The 18,838-nt window shown below is 38.1% G+C and overlaps 3 protein-coding genes across 10 annotated transcripts in view; all 3 read right to left on the reverse strand.

Moving 5' to 3' along the window:
• Positions 1–95: 95 nt before the first annotated feature.
• Positions 96–7,081, reverse strand: LOC118421443 (troponin I, slow skeletal muscle-like). 5 transcript variants are annotated; one of them, XM_035828736.1, is made up of 9 exons: positions 6,974–7,081; positions 6,456–6,591; positions 5,953–6,021; positions 4,807–4,899; positions 3,769–3,849; positions 3,207–3,347; positions 2,899–2,942; positions 2,197–2,404; positions 96–1,794 (listed from the first exon to the last, which is right to left on the reverse strand). In XM_035828736.1, the coding sequence occupies exons 2-8, from the start codon at positions 6,525–6,527 to the stop codon at positions 2,197–2,199; spliced, it is 708 nt and encodes a 235-aa protein (XP_035684629.1). In that variant the 5' UTR covers positions 6,528–6,591; positions 6,974–7,081; the 3' UTR covers positions 96–1,794. The 5 variants fall into 5 exon arrangements, with proteins under 5 accessions (XP_035684629.1, XP_035684625.1, XP_035684626.1 ...); XM_035828732.1 differs by having other exon boundaries at positions 2,193–2,404; positions 6,974–7,075; XM_035828733.1 differs by lacking the exon at positions 5,953–6,021 and having other exon boundaries at positions 6,974–7,074.
• A 798-nt stretch (positions 7,082–7,879) lies between these two features.
• Positions 7,880–16,560, reverse strand: LOC118421654 (vicilin-like seed storage protein At2g18540). 4 transcript variants are annotated; one of them, XM_035829092.1, is made up of 8 exons: positions 16,378–16,560; positions 13,370–13,435; positions 12,764–12,787; positions 11,126–11,249; positions 10,200–10,231; positions 10,005–10,062; positions 9,433–9,498; positions 8,016–8,056 (listed from the first exon to the last, which is right to left on the reverse strand). In XM_035829092.1, exons 2-7 carry the CDS (start codon positions 13,426–13,428, stop codon positions 9,460–9,462), a joined length of 336 nt encoding a protein of 111 aa, XP_035684985.1. In that variant the 5' UTR covers positions 13,429–13,435; positions 16,378–16,560; the 3' UTR covers positions 8,016–8,056; positions 9,433–9,459. The 4 variants fall into 4 exon arrangements, with proteins under 4 accessions (XP_035684981.1, XP_035684982.1, XP_035684985.1 ...); XM_035829088.1 differs by lacking the exon at positions 9,433–9,498 and having other exon boundaries at positions 7,880–8,056; XM_035829091.1 differs by lacking the exon at positions 8,016–8,056 and having other exon boundaries at positions 9,433–9,513.
• A 950-nt stretch (positions 16,561–17,510) lies between these two features.
• Positions 17,511–18,838, reverse strand: part of LOC118421755 (neurocalcin-delta B-like) — a 3,177-nt gene continuing 1,849 nt past the window's right edge. Inside the window, exons 4-6 of the mRNA XM_035829256.1 lie at positions 18,293–18,389; positions 17,692–17,714; positions 17,511–17,606 (exon numbers count right to left, since the gene is read on the reverse strand). Of these exons, the coding sequence (XP_035685149.1) occupies positions 17,511–17,606; positions 17,692–17,714; positions 18,293–18,389 (216 nt within the window). The remainder of the gene's footprint in view (positions 17,607–17,691; positions 17,715–18,292; positions 18,390–18,838) is intronic.

The raw sequence follows: 18,838 nt of genomic DNA on the forward strand, positions 1-18,838 counted from the left end.
TATACAAATTCAATTAGTCAAATATACATTGTACTCTGTCGGCTCTGCTTGTAATAATGACTTTTCAAAGACAATGAAATGACACAAAATGAAAATATTTTGAGGCTAACTTTTATTAGCAATCAAACTTCAGCTACTTTTACAATTTCTTTCAATATTCTATGAATGATATGTGTTTACAGTTTTCTAAGCATGATATACATGTGTATGCATATGGCACCTGCGGTTGCCTTTGTGCAGAAAAATTAGGTATCCATAAAATTCATTCTTTTCCATCTTAAAGTATACTGTAAGCACCATGATTGTTAACACGGACACTACATGCAGGCGTGTGTAAGCTGTCCAAGTACATGTACCTCTACATTAGTTGCTATTCCTGAGAATAGACATTATGATATTGGAGAAATGTAACTGCCCTTGCATGTGCCAACAAGTATTTTAATTTGGTGACAACAAAAAAAAGGTGGCAAAACATTAAAACTCACTGATGAAGATTATCATCACGCCTTTTCTGATATGCAAGCTTTGTGAAGCTTTGTTTATCTATCAGATTATCAAAGGTGCATTTTAGACTTCAATGCTACTGAAGTTACCATTTTTGTTTCGCACAATGGGGATATATAAAGGTGTATACATGTAGTATTGGTGTATAGCACAGTGGGTATATATGGAGAAAGACATTTTCCTTTGATGACCCTCTTCAACACATGGGAAGTCAACACCATAAAAATTTACGTATTGACCGACTTTGCAGCACCCATCTGAAGTGGAGACCCACACATACTGTTTACAGTTGGGTTGAGTCAGGGGGTACACGAGGACACATTGTATGTAAATCCACCAGTGGAGTTCAGTTGTAGGCCTAGCAGGGCTCTTCGTGATCAAGTATACATGGACATGCGTAGTTGTTGTAAACATCCTTCATTAAAGCAAACCACAAGATACTCATTCAGAAGTAAGTTCTTTGTGACTGCACCGCATCAAATCTCAACCATTACTGTGTTTGATGACTCAGGGCTCATAATGAGAAATGTTCATGGTCGAAAATGTAACATATATATCGGTAGTATAAAAAGTCTATAAAAGATATACAACTTTAGTATATAAAATATTGTGCTCTCTACTTTTCAAGTGGCTGCTTATAAGTACATACCATAGTACATATACTAACTGTAATTTTACATAAACCCTACATAAATATGTCTATTTGGTAGACTTGGAAAAATGGCGGATAAAAGTCTATCTACAGGTTATTGACTCTTACAATTTGTAACATGATGATGGAATGATGGCTTGGCTTGATGAAGAAAGAGTTGCTCCAAATGAATCATCACTTATTGGATATCAAGAGACCCCATTGTTTCGCACACTAGACTGATATAATTGTTTGACAACATTGCTTTGTCTTGAGAACAATGCCATGTCCATCATATGTGGTGTAAACTTGTTCTACAAAGAGCAAGCTTTACAACATGCGTTGTTGACAATGTGGGAGCTGTGTATGTCTGTCTATAGCTGTCAGATTTAGATCAAATTTTTTGTCCCAAGCATTCCATGTGTAGTCACTGTATTTGACAGAGCTAGTTACTAAAATATTTCACTATTAAATAAGTCACTATATCAATCCTTAACTTCACATACCTTTAATTAACTATGTATTCATGGTGATATTTTTGACTATGATTTGTGATTATCATAGTTGTGAATCCATACAATTATTGGGTGTCAAAGCTTTCAATAGATTAAATAAATGTTGCTGATCTTGTTCTTGTATAGAGTTGCTTTGGCCTGGAGCTGAAAAGAAATTGATATCTGTATCAGAACAAAGGTATGCTGACATTTGACAAATACATTTTATAGATGTGGATGTAAATAAAATCAAAAGTCAAAGTCAGATCACACAACAGACTGTTATGAGTCATTCCTCTTCTTCTTCCGTTAATGCCCACGATTATCACATTGATCATTATGGCACGTACACAAGGTACCCCAATTGTAAGTATATTTCACTTGTACTGGGAAGGACCCCTACTCTTTTTGATAAGTGCGCAAGGAGCTTGAAGTAATTCAATAATGTTTAATAAGTTTATTAGGCACAGTACTTTCACGTTGAGAAATAGAAACTGAATTTCCTTGTTTAACAACAATCTGTGGCTAACTATATCTCTGTATAACATTGATAGAGCAACAACCTACCTAGTCCTCTTCTCCATTTAGATTCTCTTCCATTCCCTCACTCTTTGTGGTGGAGGAGCTTCCCCTGCGACTGTCGTGTCCTTCCCGTTCCACGTGCTTCAGGTTGGCACGGAAGTCGATGATGCCTGGCTTGGTGCGGCGGGACTCAGCCAGCGAGTTCAGCATGTTCTCTGGGGTCACCTTCACCTTCTTCAGCTCGGGCTTTTTGCTGAAGAGATTCATGAGTCACGTATGAGCACAGTTAATAGAATTTTCTTCTAACAGTGACTTATTTTTAAAGGTAGACAGCCACACGTACCTCTAAATTTTTTATGGCTATCAGTCCATCTTGTTCACCGAGTAAACTAGTCTCACTAGCTATAGGTCGAGACTAGGTTGAGACTAGGTCGAGACTTGCCCAAGTCCTACTTATCCCTACTCTGCAGGGAGGCAGGGTGGGGAGACAGAAGATCAACACAAGTCTCGCACTTTCGCGAGACTAGGTCACTCCGTGAACAAGATGGATTGATAACCATAAAAATTGGAAGGTACGTGTGTACACCTTTAGAAATAAGTCACAGAAAATTCTATTAACTGGCTTTTTGCTGTTTTACAATCAAATAAAAAAAATAAATCAATACTTTGGAAGACACAGATTACCTTGAATCTGATCAATGGGCATTAAAATACTTCATAAATAAGAAATCAGACTTTGAAACTTACAATCTGCCAGTGAATGACATGATGCGCATGTTCAAGTCCTCAATCTGGAAAGCAGACAGTAGATCAGTGAATATTTGTGCCTTAAGGCAAAATGGTACATAACTTTTGATTACTTGACCTATCACTACGGCACCACATAACTGGGAAAATACACTTTATCAAACAATGACCTTAGGCTAAAAAATTCATGGATAATCAAAACATAAGATTCCATAATCAATAAGCAATGATTTTCAGTTGAATTATTATGTCTGCATGTTTGTATCCATAGTTTCTATCTGTGGGAACACAAGGTATTCCGGTTTTACCTCCTGGTCATTCTTCTTGACTTTATACTCAGCTTCAAAGCGCTCTTCCTCTGCTTGTTCTATTTGAGCATGAAGATCACGACAGAGAGACTCCAGGGCATCTTTGGACAGACCTCCCAGCTTCAGAGGTGGGAGCACATCCTGAGAAAGGACAAGCCATATGTCATAATATAACAAGTGTCAACATTTACACCTCTATGAAATTCAGCAACTGAGCACCTCAAATGTTGTTGACTAAAATGTTGTGCTGGGGGTGGGTCCTTGAACCTCTCCAAGGATTGCTTTCATTTTGATTTCTTTTTTTTTTTAAAGATGCATGCAAACCACTAGGATGCCTTTCCCCAAGTTTTACTACCATTACATATGTAAGGAAAACACACGTTTGTTGGCTGCTTCAACAATGGGAGCTGTCAACATCTTTAGAGATTTGGGGGTACTGTCAAAGCCAAGTGCAGGCCAGGCAGACGGTTTAACTAACCTACGACGGCGAGTGACTGTCTGCCTATACACCATTGTTTCCTGAGACAGATGAATGCCAACAACAATAACAAAAACAACATACTTCCAGATATTTGCGTTTGGCTGACTCCCTCTCCGCTGCCTCCTGGGCCAGGTCTTCTTTTGCTTTCTTGAGCATCAAGGTCTGCAAAATGGCCATGATGATCAGAATGAGTCTACAGTTTGGCATCTTCACTGTCAATGGATATTTGATAAAGATTGTGTTTGTCATCAGAAAGCTTTCAGCAACTGAAATACATTGACTAGTACCATTTTAAACATTGTTGACCAAAGTGTTATTTATGTATATTAAATTACTGCAATCTTGTCAACTTAAAGGGTACAATGTGGTTTACAAAGAATTCACAAGGGGAGCAGCTTTCACTTTTTTTACACTTTACAGAAAAACTACTAATATTCAAAATTTATATTTACTGTCACCCAAAAGGCTACATGAAAATCAGGATACTTATTACTTTTTGGAAAAACTACTTGGTTTTAAAAGAAGCAAAAGGAATCATCAGCAAATCACACTGCCACAAGAAAGAATGATTATGGTATTAAATCTGATTGTAGCATTAAGGAATGAAAAGTAATTAATCAGCAAATCACACAAATCAATGGTAATCAATCACCAAATCAGGATCACACTGCCACAAAAATAGCAAATCAAGCATTCATATTGTGATGTAACAAAACAGTGAGGTGTAGCTGCTAGCTGAATGGTACAATTTAGCATGGTGCAACTACATCCAGTGCACAAATAAAACAGTGAGGCTACAAAACAAAACAAAATAACAATAAACAGGTTACAAGAACAGCTAATGCAAAGTCTTTAGATTTTGTCGAAGAAGTTCCAATGGTCACTTTAAAATTTACACCTCAGTGCTTTTGAATTTAAGTTGAGATTAAGTTACCAGGAATTTTTGGCAAGAGAGTGTAATGCTTCATTTATTTGTTTTAAGCAAGGAGGGTGCTGCAACACAAAATAAACTTCAATGTATACAAGGTTTAGGGAGGGATAAGTGCCTTGGTGCAGGATTATCATAGCACAAGTGCAGTGCAAGGTGGTGAGAAATAACACAATAGCTTTGAAAACAACTTTGATGTTCAGCTTGCGGCCGGCAGACAGCTTTGACTTGAAGGACGATAGCGCTGATTTCTCCTGGGTCTTCTCTGGTGGAGGTCCAGAGTTCTGGGGTACACCATTGGAGGAAGTCAGTTGGCAAGGGGAAGGGTTAGTGCAGGACAAGACAACTTCTAAAGTTAGTTCATTTGCAGGTGAATGAAAAAACTGTTCTCCAACCAATTCCCTCAAGAAAGTAAAGACAAAACTTAAAAAGACGTCAAGATTTGCTTTCTGAATATAGTAAACATTTCTATGAATTTCAGCAAAGGTGTTGGAGAACATTTGTTTTCCTTCATCCTACATGCATCTACATAAACCACTATGTGCTACAAGTAGAAGCAGGAATTATAAAGGTTGGACATATACCCTGATAAGGATTCTATAGCATGTTTGGGGAATGAACAAAGTTTATATATAAGACAAGGGAACCAACGATCTAACAGAACAACAGCACAACAATCAACATTCTGCAGCATTGAACTGCCATGTACACACATGTAGCAATAGGTGTAAGCCAATTTACAGGTATGGTAGATTACAGTACACTTTTTCTGTCAAACACCTCTGCCAATCGCATTTGTACATGTGCACATAACACTCAAAGCAGTGCCAAATTTTAAACAGGAAGAATAGATTATATGGTACATACATAGCAGACCCAGGTAAACTTTGCACTGTCCACTGAAATTTCACTTTCCATATACATAAACAGAGTATGATGCTTGATCCAACACATGACTAAATCAACTTTCTGTGGTGCTTTAAAAATAAATTAATTATGTCTCAACATCTCTTTTTTTAAAGTGTTGTAACGTCGTAATGCCCATTCTTTTAGCATATTTTCATCTCTCCTACACTTTCCCACAAATAAAGAGTTTACGGACACTACAACACATACATGTGTACTTAACTAAAGGGAGGTACTTAACTAAAGACTCCTATGAAAGTAACACAAACTCTGCGAATACAAGACAGTGATGAAGCTTGAAATACAACTCATGGTGCATGTGCAGGCATAACATTCAGGATGTGGCTGAAAACAAATGTGTGAAACGTGCAGTTCATGGTGATGCAGTAAGGGGGCAACAGTGCACATAACACAGGCTGGGGTGCATGTACCTCATCACCCATGTCTTCAGCTGGGCTACTGGATCTCCCCTTGACCATAGGTTGCTCCTGCTGTTTTACCTATTAGAGGTTCAGGTACATTATATAACACTACCTATCTTTGACTTTACAACTTCATCATATCAATAGATAGAACCATTATCTGCTGCAGCTACGACATTATGAGTGTTCAGAACAAGTCTGAAATTTAAAGCTGACATATACAAAAATATAAGAGGATGAAAAGAGTGTATCTCTGTTTGAAGTGTCCCATAGTACATGTCACTAATACATTTGTATGTAGCTGTCTGAGGAAGGAACACAAAGTGCTACGGAATCTTTTAGGTATTCTGAAATTCTACCTCCCTTTAGATGTGAACATGACCTATATCTGTAGCAAATTCAAATCAGCACCAAACCCCCAACTTGCTAATACCAAAACCTCAAATGGCTAATACATGAAGCTTAAGGTTGTAGTAATATAGCATAACTTTTACATCTGGCAAAAAATGTACCTTTGGTTGCTCAGCCTTCCTTGCCTCTTCCTCTCTCTTGCGCATCTCAGCCTTCTTCCTGCGAGCCTCCATCTCACGCCGCTCTTTCTCCTCCTCCTCTTCACGACGCAACTCTTCCTCCTCCTCTTCCTGGCGCCTGTACATGTAGATTCAGTACCATAATACATGACACTTCAAACAGAGATTCACTCTTTTCATATTCAATGGAAATTCAACATCTACAAATGGATAAAAATTGTAGATATACATCCATCACACTTCTTCAGTGTTGCAAGAATAAACATTCTGCCTGACTTTACAACTTAGGAAACTTGTTCTGCCAGTTAATCAAAGTAACCCTGAAGAAGAGTGATGGATGGCACTCGAAACATCTAGAAGTAAATCTCTGATTTTTATCTACTTAGAGAGATTGAATCACCTTTAACTATAGTTTACCTGGATGTCTTACCTTCATAAATGTACTCAACAATTCCCTTTTCATACAGGAATATCTGAAAGAACCTTTAATGTCATCCAACCTTTTCTCTTCCTCCTCCTCTCTCCTCCGTTCTTCCTCTTCTTCTTCTTCTTCACGCCGCCTTCGTTCCTCCTCTTCACGTTGCTTCTTTTCCTCCTCTTTCCGCTTCGTCTCCTCCTTTTTGTAAAACAGTATTAAAGTAACACTTACAGTAGAACTAATTGTGTCATGATATCATACTGTTATGCAAACTAACTCTACAATACATTTCTGTCATGTAACTTCTCCTACATACTACGTCTTATCAATGAAAAATGTCAAAGATTCTAAGCCCTGGTTTGACACTCTACATGTAATAGCTATGTAAGGGTAACAGGTTGTTTCGCAACAATGTCAGTTCGCAACCGTCAGTTCGTAACAAGGCAAGCCTTTTCGCAACAAGTTTAAGGTACAAATCGTTTCGCAACATTTGAATGTTGTTAATCTTGATAGCCTAATGATATTAGTAATTGTATTCCTAACAATAATTATACTCTTTCCGTGTAAAAATCTTACCGGGTGGGAAAGACAACCCCGGCGGCAGAGGAACATAGGGCCGCATGGACCTGACAGCCCGATGATTTTCATACGCCGGGCGGTACAGTTTCTAACGCGGCGTGCACAGGTAGGAACATACTTATGTTATGAATACAATTTCTAATACTTTTAGGCTATCAAGATTAATAACATTCAAATGTTGCGAAACGACTTGTACCTTGTTGCGAAAAGACTTGTACCTTGTTGCGAACTGACATTGTTGCGAAACAACCTGTAACCCTATGTAAGTATTTTCCTTAGAAAAATGATAGATATGAGAATAGTTAAATGGGTATTGAATTTTAAGTGTTCGCTATATGACAAGGTGACTCAGATTATGATAAGATTGCGAACAATTCTTAGCTAGGTGGAGAATTCATTTTCATACTAATGATAAAAGTATCACTTATAAAACAGACACTTGATTCAATCTTTGAATTGTACAAGATGCTCCCCAATGTTGTGTCATCATCAGTCCTACCTCCTCCTTTCTACGCTCTTCTTCTTCTTCCCTCCTCCGAGCCTCTTCTTCTTCTTCCTTCTTCTTTGCCTCTTCCTCAAGTTTTTTCTATCCAGGTGCAAAACAAAGTTACTTTAATTTAATACTGCTTAAGGCTATCTTCATCCAATGGATCAATGTTTTAAAATATGTAGCTTCTCAGACTCTGTAGTACAGAAATCCATGCATTCATATTCATAAAAAGTAAAAAAAAAAACATTGGGGTCATTGTTTTTTTCTTCAGTTAATCTTTGAACTAACGTTACATATATTTCACAACATATGCTACATGTATGCACTACAGTATACATGTAATTGGACAAGTTCCACATTTCCGTAATCATTGCAAGAGCTGAAAGGGTCAAGAATCCCTCATTTCCAAATGCACATGTGTATAATTATGTGTATACCAAGTTAGTTGGTAAGTGAGAATGATACAGTAGTACATTACTATTTAGTCTGTGTAGTTTCCCTTTTCATGATCTGGTATTCATGGGAAACTTCACCAATACCACAAAACCAACAAGATCAGTTCTGCAGAACACTGTCAAACAACATCTGACAACAGATCTAGATGCTGGATCTTAATTGCTATATTGTATTGCAGGTAATTCTCCTGCCACACCTCTTAGATATTATCCATGCCCCAAGAATATATACCAAGGCACTTTGAGACAGATGTTAGCGCAGCACATTCCAGTGATGCCATATAAGGTTGGGAAGTTTGCTTCCCCACTGTTGTGAGACTAAGTGAAGGATACAGGCCAGCGACAGGTCAGTGTAAGATACAACACAGGGTGCAGAACAAGGAAACATGCATTCCTACAGATACACAGCATGTAGGTACATGTACATGCCATGTGTTGAGAAAACGTAAGTAGAGTACAGTTCACCATATTTAGCAAGATACACTGCAGCAAAGCATATCTCAGACTCTTATCACCCATGTCATACAAAAAGTATGTGCCAAGCCTGTGCAGTGCAACAGACCTTTTTAGATAACACTAATAATTTCCAAGGAAGCAGGCTACTAGTATATCAAAATGCTCTAACCAAAATGAAATACCATTCTGAAATTTCAATGAGAACTGGCATACAGATCTCTTCATGACTTCTTTCAAACTATGATATCTAAAATGGTACCTCTAATTCCTTTAAATACACCTAGTAGACAAGTATACAATGTAAACATTTGTAAAAAATGCCTTGCCTAGTCATGACAGTCAAGATGCCAGCTGAGTTATAATTCTTTTCTAATCTTTCTGAGATTTCTGAAATACATAATGATCACTGGACTAGAACATTTTCCATCAATCCATTACTTTTCCAATTAAAATTCTGTGTGTATTATTCAAGAATTGTACACTGTATGTTGTAAATATATCTAATAGGGTTAGCAAGACACTATAGAATGTCACAAAACACAATCACAAACAGGTCTTTACCTCAAGGAATATGCAAGGAGATGGCTGTTATATCAACAAGTTCAGGACTGTGCTCCAATATTGTGGCTGAAGAAGGGAAGGCTGACAGAGTGACAGAGCATTTAAGCTGCAGGACTGAGATTGTGACACGACATAGTTGATGTTACCCACTGTCACATCTTACAAGATGGAAGAGAGGGTAACATTTAGCAGAGTACATACAGCTCTACAGTAAGCAATGACACATTACATACAGCTATAGGGAAGGGAAAGAAACAAAGAAGTTTCTATCAGATATATATATCCACATTATACATGTTGTTACAGTTACTTACATGTAGGTGTAAACATGCAAACATCCACAATCTATTCTAAACAAAAGACTTACATACATTTAGGATAGCTAGTTATAATAAATAAGCAAAAGATTGACATTCACAAAAAGGATATCATGCACAACAACTGGACCTGATGAATGATCCGGAGCAAATCAAGGAACAGATAATTCATACAATCCCATTCAGTAATACGAATTTCCTTGAAAAGAGGTAATATTACTAGTAATAAATTTACTCTTGATTGGCAAAACTGACCTGGCTGAGAACACGATCCGAGTCGTCCTGGTTTTCGTCCATTCCATCCCTCATCTTCCTACAGGGTCAGAAACAATTCATGTGGTTGTACATTGTGTTAACTTTCAATGCATTTCATGAGACAATTAAACATTGTTATAAAGCTTTCTTCAAATGTTGATCATGATAACAGCTTTGCATACAGAATGTACTTACCTACGACGCATGCGGCGGGCTTCCAGTTCTTCCTACATAAACACAGGAAGATGAAACGTCTGGTGTTTTATTTTGGTATATATATATCCCAACGTTTAACCGACATCATCAGATTCTACACTGAATATCTTTCTACAAACATAAGGGAACTGATTAAGAAATGAACCTCATTGGCAAAAAGGTGGTCACTACATGTGAATGGGAAAAATCATTGAAGGGACCATCAAAAACATGGCTACATTGGCCAGGTGGTCCTTATGTAGAGGTGGTCACCTGTACAGATGTGATGAAGTTTACAGGGAAGTGGTATCAGGGTTCAACAAGTTTTCTAAAGTTCACTTGTCCTATCAGGCAAGTACATAAAAAAATTTACTTGCCCAAAGTAACATTTTGCATGCCTGAAATTTAAAAACAAAATTTTTTCTTGGTTCCATCGATCAAATCTTCAGTACAAGCCTGGTGTGTTATGACATAAGGCGGTTGTCTGGGTATGGAATACAAACAATATGATAATTGGTATCAATTGTATGAAGTACAGGGCTCTAGCCAGCGTCCGTTTTTCCGTCAATTGGCGGAAATTTGCTGCGTGTGATGGAAAAATTTTAAAACCAATCCTTCAACCTTGACGGACAAAAATCCTTGGTGGAAGCTACAGGCGGCTTGGGGACGTTGTCCACGGCTGTAAAAGCCACACACTGTTTGTTTTGCTATTGTTATGATTGTTGACGAAGTGTGTCGGAGCCATTTTGCATGCAATAATCTCATTAAAAACCCGTTTTTCAAGGCTAGGTCTCAGTTCAGTCTCTGTAACTCACAAATAGTGTTTTCGTGACAATAGGAATTGGCTTATGAAAAAACCTTTCGAGCTGGCTAGAGCCCTAATGAAGTATAAAAACTTTATCAAGGATATCAAGTCAAATTTTCACCTGCATCTTGCGAGACTCCTCTTCTGCCGCAGCGTTTGCTGCCTCCCTCTCCTTGCGGCGCCTCTCACGGGCCAACCTGCGCTCCTCGTCAGGGTCTACGGTAGGAGCCGCGCTCGCCTCAGCTCTGACATGGCGGACACAACTTAGTAGTTAGAACATGTCAAGTACAAAGCACACTACAACATTATATCATTTAAGAAAAATGAAAAGTCCTCAACATACTGTCCAATGTGTCTGAATTACATTATCAGGAAAACCATAATGCAAAACGCATAATGTAAGCTTTTAACAAGTTTGTTGTATGTTCGAATAATACATATCTACCTAATGTAATATCAACTGTACTGTCAGTTGGGACTATATCTTTAATGTCTTTTTACTAAGCAGGCAAGGTACACTTTCACTGATTAAGCTTAACTACATTTCAATCAAGTTTAGCCTGGACACCAGACCCCAGCCTGATCTCAAAAATAATTTTGAGATTGGCTGGGGTCCGGTATCCAGGCTACAATAACAATATGTATCGTTATGAAATTACAATGTCACAACAACAGCAATAATTCACAAGACAAACACAGCAGAACAAATGGATAACAAGTCATTAGTGATGACAATGAAGCTGTTGAAAATGTGTACTTTTATTGGTATTTTGTGTCCCCATTCATAATATCCTGTCACAAATACCTAAAAACATGCATTCAATATAGTAACAATCCTGCAAACGGACATATGTTGGTTGCATGAGTAGTTCAAACTCTTTCTAAACAGTGTTACTTGCTGCACAAGATGAAGCAGCTGAGCCTTAGGCCAAAGTAGATCAACCGGTAGATCAAACACTTAGTCTAGTACTTGAACAGACTGAATCACTGATGTAATTAATTGCCAATAGGTTTTCAAATGAGAGTCACCTCAAAATGGCACTGAATCTTTTGATATTTTTTTTTACTTAATGGTCACCACGTAACAAGACCTGAAGGCCACTCAAGGTTATGGGTTACATTGTAACTGTAACAGCATCTCTTCTCCCTAGGTCAGAAACATCATGATTGAGACCAGCCCAATTGCTCACTATGAGTGAGGACTAACTGACCCCATAGGCAAAGCAGGGGTTACGAAGGCTGCTCTGGAGATTCCCTACCCCAAAATATCTGACTAGAGTAACAGATCTGCTTTACCTTTAAATCTCACCTGGTCATATACAGGCCAATATTTGTACATGTATTGTGCAAATGTTGGACAAACTTGGAGTACATGTACTAGTAATGGTATCAATGACATGTATATGGATGAAGCAAGCTGGACCAGCAAAGACGTTGTATATGGAGGCTTAAACTTAAAGGTTAGGAACTAAGGTAAAAGTGCATACATACAAATAAATATACTTGTATGACATACTACACAGCTGCAGTATGGACTGCAGTAGTTTGCAAATATTGTGTATTAGTTACTAAGCTATTGCACGGCACACAAAGAATACCTACACTGGTTGCAGTTCATTGGAAATTTGTTGTGAAGAGACTACCTTAAGCTTGCAACTACATGGCAGCGTGAGTGATTGGCTTTTTTTGTGCAAAATCAGAATATGCTAAAAGCTCTAGTCACAGCAAACACTCAGGTACAGTGTATGATTACACTCACTGTGTGGATGACTCTTCTGCCTCACTGTGTGTTAGATACAGAAAAAATACATGTATCTTTAGAGGGTGAACATTACATCAAAACTGAACTTGATGTATAGTCTGGTAATCCAATCAATCAATCAATCAGTCAATAAGTCAATCATTGGATCAATCAATCATCTTTCTATTGGCTAGTTGTGTGTACACCACATACAAGGCTGAAAGAAGAAAAAATTGAATCCTAGGAAGATTGAAATAATTGCCATGATGGAGTAAGTGTTATAGGTGAGCAGGATTATGGAAGGATTTCCTCAATCAATTCGTCATAAGTCAGTCGTACATATACAATATGTATAAAATCATCTGAGTCATTCTGGAACCATAGGTCATGATGGATATGCAGTAAAATCAGAATCAAATTCTTCTACTTGTACATTATCATTTCTGAATGGGTGTTTTGACTCAACAGCTAAGGGTGACACAACTGTTAGGCATAAACCGTCCTGTACGTACATATCAAGTATTTACTAGTATGAGGGGACTACAATACTAACTAGAATTTATAGTTAAAGAAATGTTATAAATTGTGCCCTTTCAAGCCTCTGAGTTCTAGACTTATACTTACTCCATCTGTCTTCTCCTACGGCGCTCCTCCCGGCGACGTTCTCGGTCATCAGCGTTCATCTTGTCACTGGAAGCGAAATGGAACAACACAACTCAGACTGGGGGTATTACCAGTATGTAAAGATTTTAACTAAAATCAAATAGGATGTTTTGTTGCTTTCTATAGCTTAGGAGTAACAGTGTATGTATGATTGTACCACAAGTGTCTGTTTGGACCAAGCAGCGGAACAGGGCTGAGTACAATGTAGGTGAAACTATCTGCCCACCAGCTGGAGAATGTAAGATATTTCCTGACTCTGTCTGGCAAGAAGCCGACACATGACCTTTCTTCAAGCCTTCTTGTCAGTCTGTCTGCCACTTTTGTTTTGCATGTTTGCTAGCTGCTGATAGTGTTACAGTTAAATATGCCAAAAAAGCCAGTGTACATATGACTTTCTGATACATAAAAATAGGTATGAAAATATCACTGATGGTCAGGCTTTACAGTTATCCTGAAGCCATACATTTGTACATACTAGCAACAATATATATACAACTTAACTATATTAAAAATATTGGATTTTTGGAGGTGTACTTTTTATTCAATTGAGACCTTTGAAAATTTGCAAGAAAGACCTCAGTTTCTTACAGTTTCTCAAAGTTCGTTTTTTCACAATGTTAGCTAAATCTTTACTAGTAAGCCATATTTGCAGCACTCACTGAGCTGCTATCTGTAATGTTTGTATATTGAGATAACTTTGTTTACTCAACCATTAACAAGGGATTTGGGGTTCGTCCATGATGACTGTCCACCATCACTTCCCACATCACAGGACTTTGCATAAGATTGAGAAGGCTCACCAACATGTGGGAACATTCTAATTCTACAATACAATATTACTACAGACTATGTGTGCATATTAAGTGATGATAGCTACAAGATCTCCCCTCCACCCAGTGTATGTGAAACAATAGTCACATACCTCAAATGCATAATGCATATAATGATTTTAAAAACATTGACAAGGCAGGTGATTAAGATCTAGAAATACCATATATTTTTTCTAAATGAGAAATTTTGACTCAGATTACTGAATGTAAGACCCAGCCAATACCATACACCCTTCAAACAATCTTCAACCCTTGATCTATCAAGTTGATGTGTACAGGTATAAGTTGCTAGTGCACAGTTGACCAAACTGGTTTGATGATACTGTATCTTAAAGTTTTCAACTTAATATTTTAAGGGCAACTTTCAATCTGCACATTTCACTTTTTCCTCCTGCAATCAGCTTTTCTCTTTATCATGAGCTGCTGTTTGAGCAGTTGCTGGCATGTGGTAGCTTTCATTGCCACATTCCTGAGGCATGCCAGATCCACATTCCAAAGGACAAACATCCAAGGAGGGATGTACCAGTTATTATGGAGGGGGAGGGGGCAGATGACACCTGAACCCTCTCCTGTTAGTTACTGCAAGCTGTCCTCCATTCTATCTTGTTACTTATAAGCTTACCTGTCAGTAGCTCATTTTTGCAGAGGTAATTTGATTATATGTGCATTTGATTTTTTTCTAACATATAAAATTCTAGGATTCAAATCTACATATAGTTCTTTGTTCCTTAACTGTTACACTATATACATTTACATATTTTTGATATTGCATTAGACAGAGAGCACCTAAAATGGTTGTAAATGTGCTTCAAGAGTTTTGAAATGTTCCCTGACCTAAACAAAAGCAAAGTTGACAGGGTCAACAATCAATTGGTACCAGCAGGTTTACAAAACTTATCTTGGCTCAAATTTCAGAGGGACATTGTACACACTTGCTAACTGTCAAACATAGGTTATTCAATTAAGTATACAAAACAAAATGATATTTATTTTGACCTTAAGTCATATGACCAATATATGTAACGTTACATTCACTTTGTTTGGATGCTAACTGTTACCAGTAATTGTAACGTATGATTGAACCTTTATTCTTTTTTTATTGGTACAAAACCTATAAAACTTGAGGACGCCACTTGTTTTTACAAATGTCACAAGACATGCACTGGCCAGATGTGGGTCTTCAGCAAGACATGTGGGCAGGACTAGGTTTTCCTGAGTTATTTTCTTCCAGGCAATGTCGCCTACGACAATTCCAAACATGGTCAAAGGGCGAAGTCTTAGATAGTTTGACATATGTGCTTAACCTTCCCGAGTGTCGGGTGCCTTTGTCAAAGACTTGCAGCAGACCTACTGTTACCTAGATAGTTGACTCAAAGATATTTTCATATAAAAAACAGGGATGAGCAAAACAAGATTCCTCAAGTTGCCAAAACATATTTATCGTTTATAGAGATTCTGGTCTTGGTTACAAGTCCCCAAAAGAAAGGAAACCTACCAAGCAAATTAGGGAGAATAAATTTCTGTGACACCATGTGAACTTTTAAGACATTTGACTACTCTAAATTAATAGGCCTTATTTGGTTTCAATGTTTGCATTCTTCACCCCACTACACCTTGGGGGATTAATGGCTTATGCCATTCTATGAACAGGGTACAAACACAAAAACAATTTTTTTTTTCAATTCAGTAATTGAAAAGAAAACCTATTCCAAAATAAAATACACTGGGGTATCTTATTAATGTATGTAAATGAACTATTTCAATCTATTGTAAACTCATACTTCCTCTAAATTCCCGTACCATATCAGTGTTCCTTTTTGTGAGTTAGGGGGCCTTGAAAATATCAAAGAAAAGAGTTCCTCGCTTGTCCACAAGAAGTTGTCAAAGTCGACTAACTGGTTGGGTTGAGAAATATTCCTCTAGGCATAATGCATATCTAAACAGATCTATGTTAGCATCTGACTGGTTTCACCATTCAGGATTTGAAGTTTTCTTTATGCCTTTTATGGTTGGTTCAGACACACGGCGTCTTGTAGAATCCGTGCGTCGTGTAGAATGACGTGCCCCACCCTCCCCGTCTCCACACACATAACGGACCATGTCTGACCAAATCAGGGGCCATATTTGCTCAAAACCTACCTGTAAAACGCCCTCTTCTTGTGGGAGAACGTCAGGAATAGTGCTGGATGTTTACTGACCCTGTGGTCTCCTCAGATACGCCGAATTTATCAACTTTTTCGTCCTCCTCCCTCCTCTGAGACGTATCGTGCAGTGCCCTTATTTGTCAATTGGCGCAAGACCCCATACGTCACCAAAACTTTGTTTACCTTGCCATTCAGGATATTCCAAACTCTAGTGGCATGGCGCGAAGTGAGCGTTCAATTTGAAATAGAAAAATAATACAGAGAACATAAATAGTAAAGTATCCTAACTTGACGTTATGAACAACTATTCGTCTGGTAGACATGTGGAGACACTGGTGTCACCTCTCCGAGGATTGAACTGAACTGATTCGCCTGGTACACTGGTAATCAACCATCATCATCATCTTGATCATGCCCATCGAGCTGTGTAAGAACAGGTCAACTTTCCCACACGTTCCCACGATATTCTAATGGGGTAGAATTTCTGGCCATGGCCAGGAAAACATTGTTGATTTCTAATCTTTGATTGTCCATTCAGAAAGGCATGACACTCAAAAGAATATTTTGCTGATATTGATTTATTAACGGAGATCATGAAACGTAACGTCGACGTTAATTTAACTTCACAGTATAACGTGAGTTACAAGTATAGTCCAAGTGAAGAGGGCAATTATATTAGACTCATTAGGACATGATGTTACACTGATAGATATTGACATTGTTCAAAATTGTATGAAAAATTCAAGTTTCTCCACCGTAAGCAATAAAGTTTAAGCATCCACATGTACACACCACCATAATTTATAACTTGAAGCCGCCAATATTTTATCTCCAAGCAGCGGTAAGCCGGGTTCACTCCTTTGATACTGTCTTATGTTACCGTAGGAAGGATACGGTGTCAATATATATACAGTATATGTACTTCAAATATCACAGATACCGCTTTGCTAAAAATTAGCGAATATTGTCGTATGAAGAACAATCAGCAGGCGTCGCTGTTGCTTTTATCTGGCTCCAAGTCTACCAAAATAATGCACATTAACGTTAGTGTTGTTCGATTATTACTTAAAGACATTCAACACCGGCCCAGGTAGCTTGAGCCAGATCTGGCTTGAGCCTTAAAACTACCTAGTTCCTCGTCGGACGTAACAGGCCAGGATTCCTCCGCACACCTTCAACAAACTCCTTCAACTTCAGCGTACCGTCTCCGTCAACATCCACCTCCTGTATGGAAGGGCAAAGAAGTTCAATACAAATGTATATCAGTAAATCTCTTTGTCAAACAAGCAAACGTCCGTGCGTGACCTACGGCCCTGTGCAGTATGTAAAATACTGAAAGGAGTGAAAGAAAGATAATGAATATTGGGAGCTCCTCTGTTTTTCAACAAGCTGTGAGTATCATATATGAAGTTCAACACATGATATCATTTTCAGAAGGAAATAAAAGCCGCTAGCTGTATGCTCTCTTTATATATATATTTATGTTGTTATATGGCTACGACGGACAAAAAATATAGATAAAGGTACTGTGCAGTGACCCGACATACTTGACATCTCTCTAAAGCCTCCTATTCCTGATTTAACGCTGTCAGACGATAAGACATTTTCCATAGATCCATGACATTGCTGACAGATGCGCCTTTTTGTGTGCACTTTGAGGCAGAGACTTGACGATCATATCTGGTTTGTGGCGTTCCGTTCCACTCATCAGTGACGGTAAAGTTTGACCTCTGAAATGTTTTCTAAAGCAAACTGTGTGCACTCCGACATTGATAAAGATTCACATAAAAAAAGCTATTTATACAATACGTTTGTTCTGGTAAGTTGAGATCTATAGACTATCCCTGTGCTATTCAGCCGTGTGTGTACAGTATTGGCATATCTTGGTCATAAAAAAAGCTGAAAGTAACTTCCCGTGAATATCTTATCTGCAACACTCTGTAGATGTTCGTCTAATGCATCCACGTTCTCCACAGCCATCTCAGGGTATCGCAACTTGTGCATCATCTGGAGCGGATAAATCAGATATTTGCTATGCGCTCACTGATATACATGTAGGGCGCAGTTAAATTATTCGGAACAATCTCTACATGTAACATAAGCTTTCTATTTCGTTAGGTTTTGTTTCTAGACCTGTCGTGTTGGTGCTTCCAATGAAAGCTTTCCCGCCGTGGGGTATGGTTGCATTTCAATAAAGACATCTATATGCGTAAATAGTACAATTAAAGACTGAAACTCCCCAATATTCTACGTAACGTTATCACCCAAGCAATAACATGACTTTTTTTGGATGACATCCGCGCGCGCATCAATTTTCGGCCGTTTCCAAGATTAGATAAAATAAAATAAAATGGCGTTTATAGTGTAAACCGTACAAAGCAGCTGGCAAATTGAACAAATATATGCCGTAGATTGCAACCAAACATGGGGAAAACGTATCCAATGACCCAAAATGC

The sequence above is a fragment of the Branchiostoma floridae genome, chromosome 8 (genome assembly GCF_000003815.2).
Source record: "Branchiostoma floridae strain S238N-H82 chromosome 8, Bfl_VNyyK, whole genome shotgun sequence".
NCBI lineage: Eukaryota > Metazoa > Chordata > Leptocardii > Amphioxiformes > Branchiostomatidae > Branchiostoma > Branchiostoma floridae.

Excerpts from the sequence above, each read along its gene's own strand:
- LOC118421654 (XM_035829088.1), bottom strand. The coding sequence starts at position 13,428 with ATGAACGCTGATGACCGAGAACGTCGCCGGGAGGAGCGCCGTAGGAGA. Across the intron at positions 11,250-12,763 it reads GCAGAAGAGTCATCCACACA|AGCTGAGGCGAGCGCGGCTC; the intron begins GTGAGTGTAATC and ends CCGCCATGTCAG. Across the intron at positions 10,063-10,199 it reads GCCCGCCGCATGCGTCGTAG|GAAGATGAGGGATGGAATGG; the intron begins GTAAGTACATTC and ends CTGACCCTGTAG.
- LOC118421443 (XM_035828736.1), bottom strand. The coding sequence starts at position 6,527 with ATGGAGGCTCGCAGGAAGAAGGCTGAGATGCGCAAGAGAGAGGAAGAG. Across the intron at positions 4,900-5,952 it reads CTGAAGACATGGGTGATGAG|AACTCTGGACCTCCACCAGA; the intron begins GTACATGCACCC and ends GGTGTACCCCAG. Across the intron at positions 2,405-2,898 it reads ATGTCATTCACTGGCAGATT|CAAAAAGCCCGAGCTGAAGA; the intron begins GTAAGTTTCAAA and ends GAATCTCTTCAG.